General features: G+C 43.9%; 4 protein-coding genes across 4 annotated transcripts in view; 3 read left to right on the top strand and 1 right to left on the bottom strand.

Moving 5' to 3' along the window:
* Pmar_PMAR022272 (conserved hypothetical protein) overlaps positions 1-2772 on the top strand; it is a gene marked incomplete at both ends in the record, with an annotated part of 9215 nt that extends 6443 nt beyond the window's left edge. Inside the window, 2 exons of the mRNA XM_002785492.1 lie at positions 2056-2196; positions 2629-2772. Coding sequence (XP_002785538.1) covers positions 2056-2196; positions 2629-2772 — 285 coding nt within the window. The remainder of the gene's footprint in view (positions 1-2055; positions 2197-2628) is intronic.
* An 888-nt stretch (positions 2773-3660) lies between these two features.
* Positions 3661-5801, top strand: Pmar_PMAR022269 (hypothetical protein; the record flags this gene model as incomplete). Its single annotated transcript, XM_002785490.1, has 11 exons — positions 3661-3769; positions 3819-3892; positions 4168-4294; positions 4548-4689; positions 4739-4811; positions 4859-4984; positions 5097-5231; positions 5288-5385; positions 5430-5506; positions 5547-5673; positions 5783-5801. The coding sequence occupies 11 exons, from the start codon at positions 3661-3663 to the stop codon at positions 5799-5801; spliced, it is 1107 nt and encodes a 368-aa protein (XP_002785536.1).
* A 3313-nt stretch (positions 5802-9114) lies between these two features.
* Pmar_PMAR022268 (ring-infested erythrocyte surface antigen, putative) lies at positions 9115-10650 on the bottom strand (the record flags this gene model as incomplete). Its single annotated transcript, XM_002785489.1, has 3 exons — positions 9115-9267; positions 9309-9355; positions 9939-10650. 3 exons carry the CDS (start codon positions 10648-10650, stop codon positions 9115-9117), a joined length of 912 nt encoding a protein of 303 aa, XP_002785535.1.
* A 2591-nt stretch (positions 10651-13241) lies between these two features.
* Pmar_PMAR022267 (hypothetical protein) lies at positions 13242-13664 on the top strand (the record flags this gene model as incomplete). Its single annotated transcript, XM_002785488.1, has 4 exons — positions 13242-13283; positions 13325-13412; positions 13452-13540; positions 13599-13664. 4 exons carry the CDS (start codon positions 13242-13244, stop codon positions 13662-13664), a joined length of 285 nt encoding a protein of 94 aa, XP_002785534.1.
* Between the last annotated feature and the right edge of the window lie 679 nt (positions 13665-14343).

Genomic DNA, 14343 nt, shown 5'->3' with positions numbered 1-14343 from the left:
TGAGTCCAAGAGGAATATGAGAATTCCCGAGCTGAGGAAAGCAAACATATATTCTCCCAACACTGGAGTTTCACGGGCAGCCCTAGTGATATGAAAAACATATTTCACGACTGCTGCATATCACCGCGAATAATATCGCGTTTTTCACCGAGTTTTACGCCACTCCACGTGAAACGGGTTTCAACGAATTTTTGATTTTTCATTTTCCCAGGCAAATTTGGTGATTCTACCATCGAAATACAAGGACGATTTCGAGCGGTTTTGCGCTCTGAATTTCCAATCGTGTCCTTTGCTGGAAATGGTTGATTCGACATTTACTATCGATGGAAATCGTCAATTGCAGTTGATATCAAAAATAGTGGCTCCGGGAGCTGATCTACTTACAGGTGAGATAATGATGGGAAAATATGCACATGGCCAACTACATGTTTTGATGGCAATATGAAAATTGTGAGGAAATTTTGGGAAATTTTTGATTGGTTTTTGTACACTTCTACCGTAATTCTATAATTAGTGAGGAAATTTCAGAGGAAAGCGAACATATGTTTTTCTAACACCGGAACAACGAGAAATTGAAATTGCGGAGCGAGCGGAGTATATACCGCAACAACAGGCACTTCCGCGTTGTGCGTGCGTGCGGAATTAGTTTGGCTCAACTACAAAGCGTAGGAGGCTATCAGATAGATCAAACGACTCCTCTGAATGCCGAGGTGTAGGGAAAAATAGGAAAACTCGATTATGCGACCAGCTCGAAGAGATATGCACGAAAAACTTTAATGACGGAAAACTGTCCTACCCGGGGATCGAACCGGGGAGCTATGTCAAATTCATTGATCGAATCAATAGACGTGGACTAAGCGAGCTCCGCCCCTTCGTCACGAAGGCCTAGTATTTTTAATTTCGAATATCAAATTTGGTCGTCTTATATATGCATTGGAATGCAGTTTTATCAACAGTTTTTTATAACAATGATTTTTTTGTGAAATTTCCTTATAATTTTCGAATTTTTTTGGTGATAATAGAATTATGATGAGCTTTTCAGCGGCTCGAATTTACCAGGAATACTACACAGAACTTGTAGTAGTAGTAGTAGTAGTAGTAGTAGTAGTAGTTGTGTCCAGATGCATCGAAATATACTGTTTATGATAGCAGTGGTAAAGTTGAAGTTTTGCGAGCTGATAAGAGTGTCCCCAAGAACGTGGAAGCTCTCACTGGTTTCGTATTTGGATGCAGCTTTTCATGGGAGGATAAGCTCGCTGAAGCAGGTGAGTCATATAGGGAGGGCGGAGCGAAGCGATTATTGTTTACCATTTTCGTACGGAATCAGGGGAGCTCGGGAAACGGAGACCAATAAGAAATTCCCAGAATTTTCAGAATTGTCATCAACACATGTGGTTGACCATGTGAATGTTTTCATGGGGTAGGGGTTCCACCGCGACATATGGTTCAAGGCAAGAATGTTTCTATGTATCGGACAAATATATCCAATAAGGTGAGCTATACATAATCGATCACGTGATCGATTTGGATTTGGTGATTTCAGACCGCCGGGCCGTTCGGTGGAAACTTGGTGGTGAGTATGCGACCTTATCGTTTAGAACAAGTAAGTTTTCTGAAATTTTTTTCGGAAGAATTTTACGATTTATTTCTGCTGAGTCAGTTTTATGGGAAAGTTTTTAGTTCACCCCGTTTTATGTGAAGTGGCGTTATAGAGCTCGATATGAAGTGAATTGAAAACACACTTTGCAAATTGCATGGGACAAATCGGCCGTGGAAGATTTCACGTTATTCACTACTCACATACGTTTTTCGCGGAGTGAAATGTGAAATATGTTTTTCACTAGTGTTTTTCATAGCATGGGTTTCGTGGAAACTTCATTGATAACAACAATGGAGTTTCACCCTAGTGATATGAAAAACACTAGTGAAAAGTATATTTCACGACTACTGCATATCACCGCGAATAATATCGCGTTTTCCGCCGAGTTTTACGACGCCATTTCACGTAAAACGGGTTGTGAAACTCCACTGATAATATGCCACCCCTGTCTGCAGGTCCCCCTCGTTATTGATATAACTAGTCGCTTTCCCCTAGCACATGGTCGACCAATGCACGTTGGTGACGGCAGTGCTATTGGAGTCGACGTAACCAAACCTTCACATTATGGTGACACTATAGAGGTCAATGATAATGAGGTGAGGAGGAGTTATATCGATCATTCGTATATCATTGGAGTTTCACCCGTTTTACGGAAGTGGCGTAAAACTCGGTAAAAAACGCGATATTATTCGCGGTGATATGCAGTTGTCGTTAAATATGTCTTTCACTACTGTTTTTGATATCACTAGGGTGAAACTCCATTGGAGTTTCACGGGCGGCCCTAGTGATATTAAAAACACTAGTGAAAAATGTATTTCACGACTACTGCATAGCGTTTTGCACCGAGATTCACGCCGTTTCACGTGAAACGGGTCGCGAAACTCCAGTGGAGTTATATCTCGTTTTACATGGAGTTGCGTAATACTCCATGTGGAAAACGCGATATGAAATGGATTGAAACACTTCAGAATTATCTATGTTTTTCATATCACTAGGGTGAAACTCCAACACTGGTTTGTTGTTTACAGGTTTGTGTGTTCTGGTGTTGCGGAGTGACCTCGACAGTTGGTGCCTTATCCGCTTCGTTGGAATTCCTTATTACCCATAGTCCCGGCCATATGCTGGTTCTTGATATTACTAACGATATGCTCATCGATATTGGTGACACTTGAAGGCTTGTATTTTCTGAGATTTCATTCAATGTGTGAAGAAAAGTGTTAGTCAATTTATCGTGACAGAGTATAGTTGGAGTTTTTATGGTAGGATTCACATTATCAATTTCATTTTCGACAAATTGAAATTGTTGAGTTTCGAATTGAGAGCGTCTGAGAACTGCCGAAAATGAATAGTTCGGCAACTGTTAGTTTTGCATAGAAGCGACGTGCAAGTGTACTATTAAAAACTTCACATACTCAGTGTGGGAAAATATGCACATGGTCAAGTACATGTGTTGGTGACAATATGGAATTTTTGTGGAAATTTCGAGAATTTCTCATTGGTTTCTGTACACTTCTACCCGAAGTAGTGAAGAAAGCGAGCATATATTTCTTCAACACTGAGTAGGAATCACCATCAGTTGTGGTAGAATGAACTCTCCATACTTTGCACGAAATCTATATGCACGCGTGCACACCCTACATCAATAATTCTGGCAGTAGTTTGTATCGGTCACCTTGTCCACTCCTACAGGGTTAGGGCGAATATAAAAGCCTTCAGCTCGGTCGGCCTCATCACGTGATACAGAAATGGTGTGATCGAATGGGAAATATATACAGCAGTGTGCTTCACATGTTGTGTATGATGACATTGTATACGACGATTGATGTATTGCTCGCATTTTATATATTTGAGCCATCATCGCTCGCCAAGATATCCGCGTGAGTATCCGAAACCGTAGACCCCAATGGTCGATTCGGTTGTATTAATTAGGCTCCTTCAATCCGGTCCTCTCTGAAATTGCGTTGTCAATTACGGATCTAACAACACTTCCTGACGTGTTGTGTTTATAATAAACATAACGTGATGAAAAATAACATTAGTTTAACTCCTCTTTGATTTTAATGGCACCATCGCATGCTCTCATCGATGGTCATATAGTGCCTGTAGATATATCTTCAACTGTTGGCAGATCTACAGCGGTTCAACTTGACGCCCTACGAGCCCAACTTGGTGAATTTTTCATTTCTCGCTGTCGTTTTTTATTGTTATTACTCCACAGGTATTGGCGTGGATCCATGGTATGACTATTCGTACATGCGTGCACAGAAAGCTCGGAAACGTGGGGACGGAACGGTAAGGAATGTATTTTTCTTCGAGAAATCGAATCGTTTCTCATCAAGAAATTTTGGAGCGTAAAATATGAAGAAATGTAAATGACTGCGCTCTTATACGGTAGAGTGAAACGATCGTATTTGAAAATTGTTACTTGAATTTTTCGGTGCACCGATTTCAAAGTTCATAGCTCAGAACTTTTGCCCACTATGTAATGAATGGGTGCTTAGAGACCTTAGATGAGCTTCCCTAAACTTCTTGTCATCATTGTGTGTTTATATATTTCTACACTGTAGGCGAGCGACCAGGAGGATTTTGAAGCGATGGTGGCCAAGTTGAAGAAGAGTGACCAACCCAAACGTCGTTACATGGGCGTCACTGAACAACTCAACTCAATTCTAAAAAAACAACAGAAAGCTAGAGGTGCGAAATCGGAAGAATAACACTTTCGATGGAGGGTCGTAAGCGGACCTGATTTGAATCTTCCGGTGCTGAGCCTAGAGAGAATCTTTAGAATATACTATCACTCTGCGGGACAGAGTGATTCGCTTCGGAATTCGTCTCTAGCGATGGACAAAAGGAATCATTAAGTATTTACATTTCACCGCTTCACAAGTATTACTAATCATCCGGGTTCGAATCCCACGTCCGGTATTTTTAACTCGTTGCGATTCAGACGAACAGAAAAAGTTAGTCAAAGCCACCGCCCCTGTGAAGAAGTCCGCGCCCGTGGTGGCTGTGCGAAAGCCGAAGAAGCTCAGAAGAAGGCTGCGCTTGTCAGCAGTGTTCCGTTCGTTGGGTCGAGAGGATAGAGTCAAGTAAGGTGTTGTGGTGAAATCTTGCAATCTTGCATTTCCTCAACGGCAGGGATCGTAAGAGTGTAGTTCCTGATGATGATCGGTATACGCCGAATTATGCTGTTTGTTGGCCTTCGATGAAAGTGAGTCGAATTGGACGAGTTGTGATGATGATGATGAGGAGAGGCAGGTCGCTGATTTCAATAAGAGGGAGCCGTCGGAGACGCGAAGGGATAGAGTGAAGGCTCTTGAGGAGGAGAGGCGTTCGATCTTAGTCAAGGCGATAGAGAAGCGAGAGAAGGCCGCTGAGGATCCGGTAAGAGACAATTAAGAGATCAGTCTCTGTAGTTTAGTGAGGGATGTTCGCGGATATCGACCATTAGGTCGTGGGCTCGATCCCTGGTATATTTGAAATATGTTTTCGTCAGGGCCCTGTGGAGGGGGAGGAGAAAACTAAGCGAGTGAGAATGTATGGCTACGACGACGATGAGGATGAAGACGAGCGGGATGATATTTATGGTGATTATGATGATGATGATGATGATATCATTCAAATCGAGGAGGTGACCTACTGATGCCTTTGATGTCGAAGTTCCTTAATTGAATTGATTGTTCTCAGAGGAGAGGCCGTGGTGGGGATCCTCTCAGTTCTATACCGAGAGATGCGTACATACTAGGCGGTGGCTCTGGCTCGATAAGAATACCAGATTTTGATAAGTAGATTTGCATACCTGTTTCGTATCTTTCACGCTCAACCTCAGGATGCTCCCAAGACCCGATGTTGTTACTCGCAATGTGAATGAGTTTATCCCCGCAGAGAATGCTGATTTGGCCAGCAGTAGGTCGTCGCCATTCTCGAGTTTTTATCGATTTTCTAGGCACCAGAGTGAACCCACTGGCGAACCTAATAGAGTTCAGGAAAATGCCGGGAGGACAGAAGTCTTCGAAGGCTCGTAAATCACTCTTGCGTGGCGAGCCCGTACCGTTGGATCCGGATGCACATCGGTAAGGATTCCCGAGGCAAATTAGTCGGAAATTCGTGCTTTGATTTTGTGCCGTATGATGGGAAAAAGTTCGTCTCCACAGTGTTTAGTGAAATGAATGTAAAACTCAGGATCCATCTGGAGCTGTGAAATGTGGTTCGTATTTGTGGAATCTATAATAGAGGCGGAATTCCGTGATCATTTGAAGACCACGAAGTTTGACAAAATATGCACCACGAGGGAAAATTTCCGTTGGTCCTACACTTTTCTGTCCAGGGTCGTGTGCATTTTTTCGATTGTTTTTCGGCGAAGAAAACAAGTCGTACTGTAGGGATATTCTCAGGCCTCGGCCGAAGACGGGCGTGACTTTTGCCGATCAACTGCCCCGGGGGGTTGCGGTGGGTAGGGGGGAAAAGAGTCGTCACGACGCCGCAATGCAAGCGCTCGGGGTGGACAGGTAACGGCTCTCTGTGGTTCGAAGAGACTACGTTTTGTATCTCAGTTCCCTTCGTCGTATCACAACGACGTATCTTTCGAATCTTCATCGTGAGGGAATCGGTCATCATGATATGAGTCTTCAGCTTGGCCGATCTCAGCGTGCACGTCAAACTGATAATCCTCCCGACAGGTGAACATACCATCTCTCTTTGAACTCACCGGAAATATGATATAGGCCGGTGGATGTCGTTGGCACAGGAGCTGACAACACGGCAGAAGAACCGAAAACAAGCGAACCAACGGGAATTACGTAGGGCTGCTAGCGCTTGTATATTCTCCTCATCCGAAGAGGCTTTCAGGTTCGGCAAACAGTTGAGTAGATCTCAAGCAGCATTAGGGAACAGGAATACAGCACGAGATTCGCAGATCGCCTCCCATGTGATTAGCACGGAGGTTGGTTCTGTTCGTTGCGCATTCGAATGATAACGGCCGTTCAGATGTTGCCTGTGGAAGCTCTCGACCCTCAAGTGATGAGGCCCAGGTTGCACCCTGTGATTATGGATATCCACATAACCCTTCCTGAGCCTTCCCTGTTCAATCCTCTTAGAAGTGGGGCTTCTCCCATGGACGAGCTCGCACTTGAAATTGGTTTAGTTACTAAGGCTTACAACCACTCGACAACGGCGTTTGCTGAACCCGGTCTCGGGGCTCGTAACAGGTAAGTCGTTCAATTTTTTCTACGCTTCTCGCTACCATTATCAGACATACATCTAGCGAGCCCATCCTCCCTGGCACTGCAAGCCGTGAATATTGGTATGCTAATTACAACGACGCCTTTTCCTGGCCGACCGGATATGAAATTAACTAAATTTTGATGACTTCGATGTTGATGTTGGTGTATAATCTGCTGAAGCTGTTGGGTTCTCGCAGTTCTCAATGTCGGCTACGCCGGTGTCCCCATATGACAATCGTTGTTTTCCCGACTACGATGCGACTAAGCTAGTCCTACCAGGGAGGGTGAATTACCGTGGGTGACCTGCCAACCTAAGTGATCTTCTATGCACTCGTTGAGCAATCGAACTCCCTCGCGGATTGTAGCTCGTCGAAGAGACGCCTTCCACATTTATTAACTATGTTATACCGAACACATCAGGGGCCACCAGTTGTATAAGGGGTTTCGATGCTCAATAGGCTGAGCTCATCCAAAGCGACAATGCCTTGTATATCAGCGGGATAGATATCATGCGCAGACAGTCAATCACTCGCGATCCGTATTGGGAGGCCATGTATTCGGCGCCTTCTAGTTCCTTGACCAATGAGGAAAGTTAGCTTTCGATCTTCAGAAGACCAGAGAGGTTCATCATAATGCACCATTGTGAGCAAGCTCACAGCCAGCCACCCCTTTACTCGCATGACTATAGCAGTGATTTCAGCTTGTAAGTCATAACGACGAGGTAAATGGAGTATGCTGTTCTTCAATGTCAAATAATGTCACTCGCATAGTGAACACAATACTGCGATAATCGTAGACTCCCCGTGTAAAGTTCTCGTGGTGATGAAGATGAAGAAATTCCACAAAACCTGCTGAGTCAGCAGTATCGAGTCATCAAGTTATTAACTTCATCACTGATCGACTCAACGAGGTCGAGTCCAGTTTCACGGTGAGGTATGATAACCTCATAATGAGATCATTCCAGGATCTCGACGTCTTTAGCGTTGTCAGAGGTCAGGCTTTCCGTCTGGTATCAGTGAAAAGATCAGAATCAGGACACTTCACCGTAAATTGAAAAGCAAAGCATATGGTGGGGTACATAAGAACATCATTGAGTACAACATGGAGGATCGGTGGCAACAGCGATAACATGAGGATACTTCGCTTCAACAGATCGAGCAGTGTCTTCTCCCTTTCCTCTTATTGCGAGTCGACTTCTTGGTTCGAATGCGTTCAGGAGATTCCATCAACTCAGCGGTGGATCGGCTTTTAGCCGACTCGTCCTTGGGTACTCCAACTGGAAACTCTGGTCTTTCACGGCTAGGCAAGCTAGCATTCATTGGAATTTCCTTCTTGTGGGTCGACTCTTCAGTTTGAATGCTTTCAAGAGATTTCATCAACTCAGCGGCGGATCGTGCGTCAACCGACTTATCCTTGGGTACTTCAACCGACGACTCTCCTGATCTTTCACCGTCAACATCACCGGGATGCAACCCCAGTTCTTTGTCTGGCAACATCAATTCAGTGTTGGAGGCGATGCCTTCCATTTCCGCTCTAGTTTCCCTCTGAGGGAAGAGGTGACACAGTCTCTCTTTGAGATAATTATAAGGATCGGCGTCTTCGATACTCTCCATCACACCAAGGCCATTGAAGATGAACACGGTTGCGATACGACATGTGAATGCATCGAGAGGTGGTGATAAAATGTCTAAGCTCATCATCGGGTCTTCTGTGTCTCTCAACCCGTCGGCTGTCCTCTCTTGAATGATCCCATCAGAGCTCCTGTGCGAACGGTAAACAAAGACAGCAGGTGGCGACTCACCGTTCATAAGAGATGCCGTCAGGGCATTGCAGAGAGATGATCGACAACTTCCGAGACGTGCCGAGACGGTCAAAGATGATCGATTCTGATGAGTCCTCGGCTGGCTGAACAACACAGACTCCTGTTGACTCGGTTTCCTCATAGCTCAGACGAGCTTTTCTCTGAAGGTCAATAACAATAAGAAGAGATGGAACTTCGAATAGAGCATACTCACCCTTATCCAGGCTCTCAGGCCGTTATCTCCATATCGGTAACACATATGGTAACGAAGGGTTTCGAATTGCGACAGCGTTTCATAAGCGATATTTTTATGGAAGTATGTTGCTAAATCTTTTACCACATCTTTGCAGTTATCGCCGCGGACTTTTCGGAAATCGTCAAGAAAATCTGATATTGCTTCACTTTTCCCGTCGGGCATTATTCGAGTGAAACTTGTCTCATTGCGACTAAACATGGAAAGAGCGCTCCCGAGTGGATCACCTCGAGATGCATTACAGTTCATAACGAATCTTGCCTGGGCACGACAACGCCTGGGTCTTGAGACTTCTCAACCGAGCTCTACTAGGATCAAAACGAATGACAATCTTATCAGAAGTATCAGCCTCGGTGGCAATACAATTGTGAGGGCCTCGTTCATTCTCATCCTAAAAGATTCTTCCATCGTCAAATAAGCTTTGGGATTTACCTCAGAAGCAACCAGCAGATCACCAGTCGACAGGCCCTCAGTGAAGACTGAGGAAAGCAGTGGAGTGAACAGGAGTAGATACATGATATAGATAGAAACTTCGAACACCAGCAAACGCGCTCTTAGCCGTAAGTTTATCTCCATGTCTTCGTAGCGGGTCTTGATCTAGGAACGTTCGTAATCATCAAGTTCTCTTCAATGTGGACGTAGCCCTAATGGACGTTGAAGGAGAGCGAAGGTCTGCACTCAAAATGGAGAAATATGTCAATAGCAATGGATGAATCAATCTCAGTACATGTTGATATGGTTAAATCGAGTCTGAGACCCTCATGGCGAGGTATGAGATCACCCCAGCGGATCAGTCTCAGTATTAGCGATAAAACCAGCAACAGACACTTTGAAAGCCGCCGTAGATTGACAAGCAAAACATGTGGTGACAACATTACCGAGTACAGCATGTTGGATTAGCGATAACATCAAACATCGAGTATGAGATTACTTGCCTTCAACAGAGCGAGCAGTGCTTCCCTTTCTTTCTCATTGCGGTTCGTCGATCCCGGATCAACTTCGTGGTTTCAGTGAGCTCAGGAGATTTCGTCAAGTCAGCGTATCTTCTCCCAACCAACTCACTCTTGGATACTCCAGTCGATACGATAGATTTCTCTTGCTTCCTACGGTTGTATCTTCTCCCAATCGACTCCTCCTCGGGAGCTTCAGTCGAGAAGATAGGTTCTTCTGGCTTCCTGCCGTTGTATTGTCTTTCGACCGACTCCTCCTCGGGAGCTTCAGTCGAGAAGATAGATTCTTCTGGCTTCCTGCCGTTGTATTGTCTTTCGACCGACTCCTCCTTGGGAGCTTCAGTCGATACGTTAGGTTCTTCTGGCTTCCTGCCGTTGTATTGTCTTTCAACCGACTCCTCCTTGCGTACTTCAGTCGATACGTTAGGTTCTTCTGGCTTCCTGCCGTTGTATTGTCTTTCAACCGACTCCTCCTTGCGTACTTCAGTCGATACGTTAGGTTCTTCTGGCTTCCTGCCGTTGTATTGTCTTTCAACCGACTCCTCCTTGCGTACTTCAGTCGATACGTTAGGTTCTTCTGGCTTCCTGCCGTTGTATTGTCTTTCGACCGACTCATCCTTGCGTACTCCATCAAGGCTGATAGACTCTCCTTTTCTTCTACGGCGGAACAAGTCAACATTAGTGGGAGTAATGTCAGGAGAAATGATGTCTTCTTTTTTCACTCCAGCTGATTTCTGATGGAATAAGTCACACATGATCGTTGTCAAGACTTCGAATGTAGGAGAACCAATCTTCTCCACTCCGACGCCAAGACCGGTGAACATAAGAACAGTCGCTTCGAGACATGTGGATGCTGATAGAGGGCGCAGAGCGATGTCAAGATCCACTAGAGGATCTTGCGATAAGGTCCACTGTTTCCCCTTTCGGTTGTTTCTCGCGTGAATTATTCCGTTGATACGCCTGACAAAAACGTTCGACTAAAGCACTGCGGAAGTAGCAGGTCGTTCCTCTACCCTCTGTAATCGGTACCATCGGAACATGGTAAAAATAGAGTTCTCAAACTGCGAGTGTCCCTATCACGATGGAGAGCTATTGAAATTGAAGGATTTCCCCTTTTCTCGGAGAGGACGCAGCCTCCTATCGGGGTGTTGTCGCCGGAGTAATCACTATTTATCCCATCCTGAAATTAAACCGAACCTGTTGGGCATAATACATGCCATATTTTGTGGGCTAGATTGCAGAGCATCATTAGAAGATGAATTAGCCACGAGCTCTACTACTACTACTACTACTACTACTACTACTACTACTACTACCAGTTCCCCTAATATCGGGGAACTATCGGGGCCTGATAGTCCTGATGATCTCGGTAGAATTTGACCGGTTCATATTCCGGGCACAATACAAGTTGTATTGTGCCTGGAATATTTATACAACATTTATACAAGTTTATAAATATATCATACAAGATGTATTGCACAATATTTGCCTGTGTTTTGGCCGCTATTAACCTCACATGGTAGAATTGGAACATCCACATTCCGGGTAATTTTCCGAAATTGTAATCTAGAAAATACTCTGTCACTTACATAGATCCACTGCTTTAACTTCAAGTTCGTGTACTCCAAGCAAAGAGCGTTATTGAAGTTTAAATATGAGTAGTCGGTAGAACGCTGATAAATTCTCTTTAATCCATACACTGCATCTTGGCAGGTCTCCCAGCGATGCAAACCCATACGGTGAAGTGGGTCGGTTCCTCGTGACACTACACCAGTAGATGATGTAGTGGTCAGAAAAGAAGCATCTTCAACGTTCCTACCAAAACGAATTGTGATGATGAGAATGAAAAACAGTGTCGTAGAGTGACTACGAGTGATGATGAAGTCCTGGGCATGTGAGATCCTTGGTGAAGAGTTTCCTGCCGTCGAAGTGAAACTCAATCTTATCGTTTCTACCAGGGATTGCAAGTCTTGGGGTAACGACACAAGTCGACCAGTTACCATCACCTTTTATCGTAGTGATTACAATATCATCCTAAACGACATAGTGATAGAAAAAGAGATCGAATACACGTACGTTTGAATGGGGGAGCTCATGCTTGTCACTGACGATTGTGGATCTACCCACTACGTGTGGAGGTGCGAGTAGTAGTGTGAGAAGTAGGTGTGAGAACATCACTAACTACGATAAGACGTTCATTAGGAAGGTGAAGTAGGAATCGGTCGGTTGATGAGTTCCTTCACATAAGATAGTCGCGTAGAGGGCGGAATTACTGTATGCACTGTGTAATGCGCGAAATCATTTCCGAGCTCGAACATTCACCCCGACTCAGGAAATAGAACTGCTGGTCATTTGATTAACTTTTTAAGGGTTCTATAATTGAATCTACTAGTTAGACCATGTTTATGCTCGTGACCATGATTGTGAGAAGTTACTGTAATCTTGCGTACTTAGTCATTCTTATAATTCCTCAACGCCACCAAAGGAGTATTATCATCATCTCCTTGACGACATTATGGGTACCTCATTCACTCCAACCTGCAACAAGGAGCTGACAGCTCACATTGATTGTGTCAAGTCTTTTTTGAGAGAAGCTCGGACCAAACATACTCCGTAATAATGACTAATATAATATCAACGAAAATCATATGAGGATTACTATCAGATACCTACCGGGTACTGGTGATCCTAACTTTGATAAATGCTCTGATTCTAGAGAGTATTTCGCCAAGTAAGTACCTACTCTTGTTTACACAACCTCACAGGCTTTGTTTGGGAACCTTCACCGAATCCTCGTATGAGTATCATCAGCGTATCTCGGTGTAAGCACCTTCTCTCTGCACCCTAGTATGATGAGATCCTTTATGTACTATGTATCTTCTTATAACAACCTCTTCCGTATCTTCTTATAACAACCTCTTCCGTATCTTCTTATAACAACCTCTTCCGTATCTTCTTATAACAACCTCTTCCGTATCTTCTTATAACAACCTCTTCCGTATCTTCTTATAACAACCTCTTCCGTATCTTCTTATAACAACCTCTTCCGTATCTTCTTATAACAACCTCTTCCGTATCTTCTTATAACAACCTCTTCCGTATCTTCTTATAACAACCTCTTCCGTATCTTCTTATAACAACCTCTTCCGTATCTTCTTATAACAACCTCTTCCGTATCTTCTTATAACAACCTCTTCCGTATCTTCTTATAACAACCTCTTCCGTATCTTCTTATAACAACCTCTTTTGTATCTTCTTATAACAACCTCTTCCGTATCTTCTTATAACAACCTCTTTCGTATCTTCTTATAACAACATCTTTTGTATCTTCTTATAACAACCTCTTTCGTATCTTCTTCCCACTGTCAGATGTATGGGAGAAAGGCCCGAAGACAGAAGTATGTTCCGTCGAACCATGTCTACAGAGATGCCTCAACCATGCGAGATGGAGCTCAATGTAACCATACCACTCCATACACGATTCATATCTTCTCTCAGCTCCATGGTCAATGTGTTGGCAACTACTTGACCCAGTCTATTAGAACTGGAAAGGACTACATGTTCTTAGGAAGAGGATCGTCACAGAGTAAGGTCGCGTCGTTCGTATGCTTATATATTTTTCCAGGTGAGGATAAGTGTTTCCTCACTCGTGCAGCATTCGAGAAATGTATGATGTATCAGAAGATAACAGAGCGAGCGACGAACGAGGGGCAGGTGGGGCTAGCTGACCTATTCCGTATCTTACACGCTCAACCTAAAGATTCCTCATCAGGTTGAATATGCTGATTTCTCGCGACGATTCGGTCGACAGACCCAAACGACCCTCGGAGCTGAATAATACCATGTTGTTTATGATACTCGAAAATGTACAGCCACTAAGCTGTGCTCGTGTCCTTCAAAGGGACTCATATTGATTATCATTTATACTATCGTATTTAGTTCTAGTAGTGTGGGGGCGACAATGTGCACATGCTCAACTACATGTGTTGGTGACCATTAAAATTGTGACGAAATTTTGGGAAACTCTTGGTTGCTTATGTACACTCCTAACCCGAATTCGTATATAAACTTGTATGATGGTTGAGGAAGCTCCCGAGATCACCTCAGGAGTGCGAAGTTCGCACTGCGAACATATATTCTAGTACTGAGTTCTAGTATATCATCCAAGTAACACTGAACATAGCGACTTTTCCGAAGCGGGGATTGATGATCCATGACGTCACTAAATACCAGTGTTGGAATATATGTTCGTTTTCCTCAGTTCAGTCCAGAAATTCTCTCACTAACAATAGAAAGTTACATTCAAATTCGGTAGAGAGCCAATTTTCCTCAGAGTTACCGCGAATGTTACCTACACATGTAGTTGACCATGTGCATGTTTTTCCACACCGTTAGAGTCACTCACAAAATGCTATGAAAAGTGTCAAGACTTTTCAATACTTCAACACTTCAATCTCAATAAGATTCCAATACACTCTGTTCGCAAATCCCAATATTCGACTAGTACATCCCACCCG

Source organism: Perkinsus marinus (genome assembly GCF_000006405.1).
Source record: "Perkinsus marinus ATCC 50983 genomic scaffold scf_1104296932410, whole genome shotgun sequence".
In the NCBI taxonomy this organism is placed as follows: domain Eukaryota; phylum Perkinsozoa; order Perkinsida; family Perkinsidae; genus Perkinsus; species Perkinsus marinus.
The sequence above is the reverse complement of the archived record's forward strand: the minus strand, read 5'-3'. Positions and strand labels throughout refer to the sequence as shown.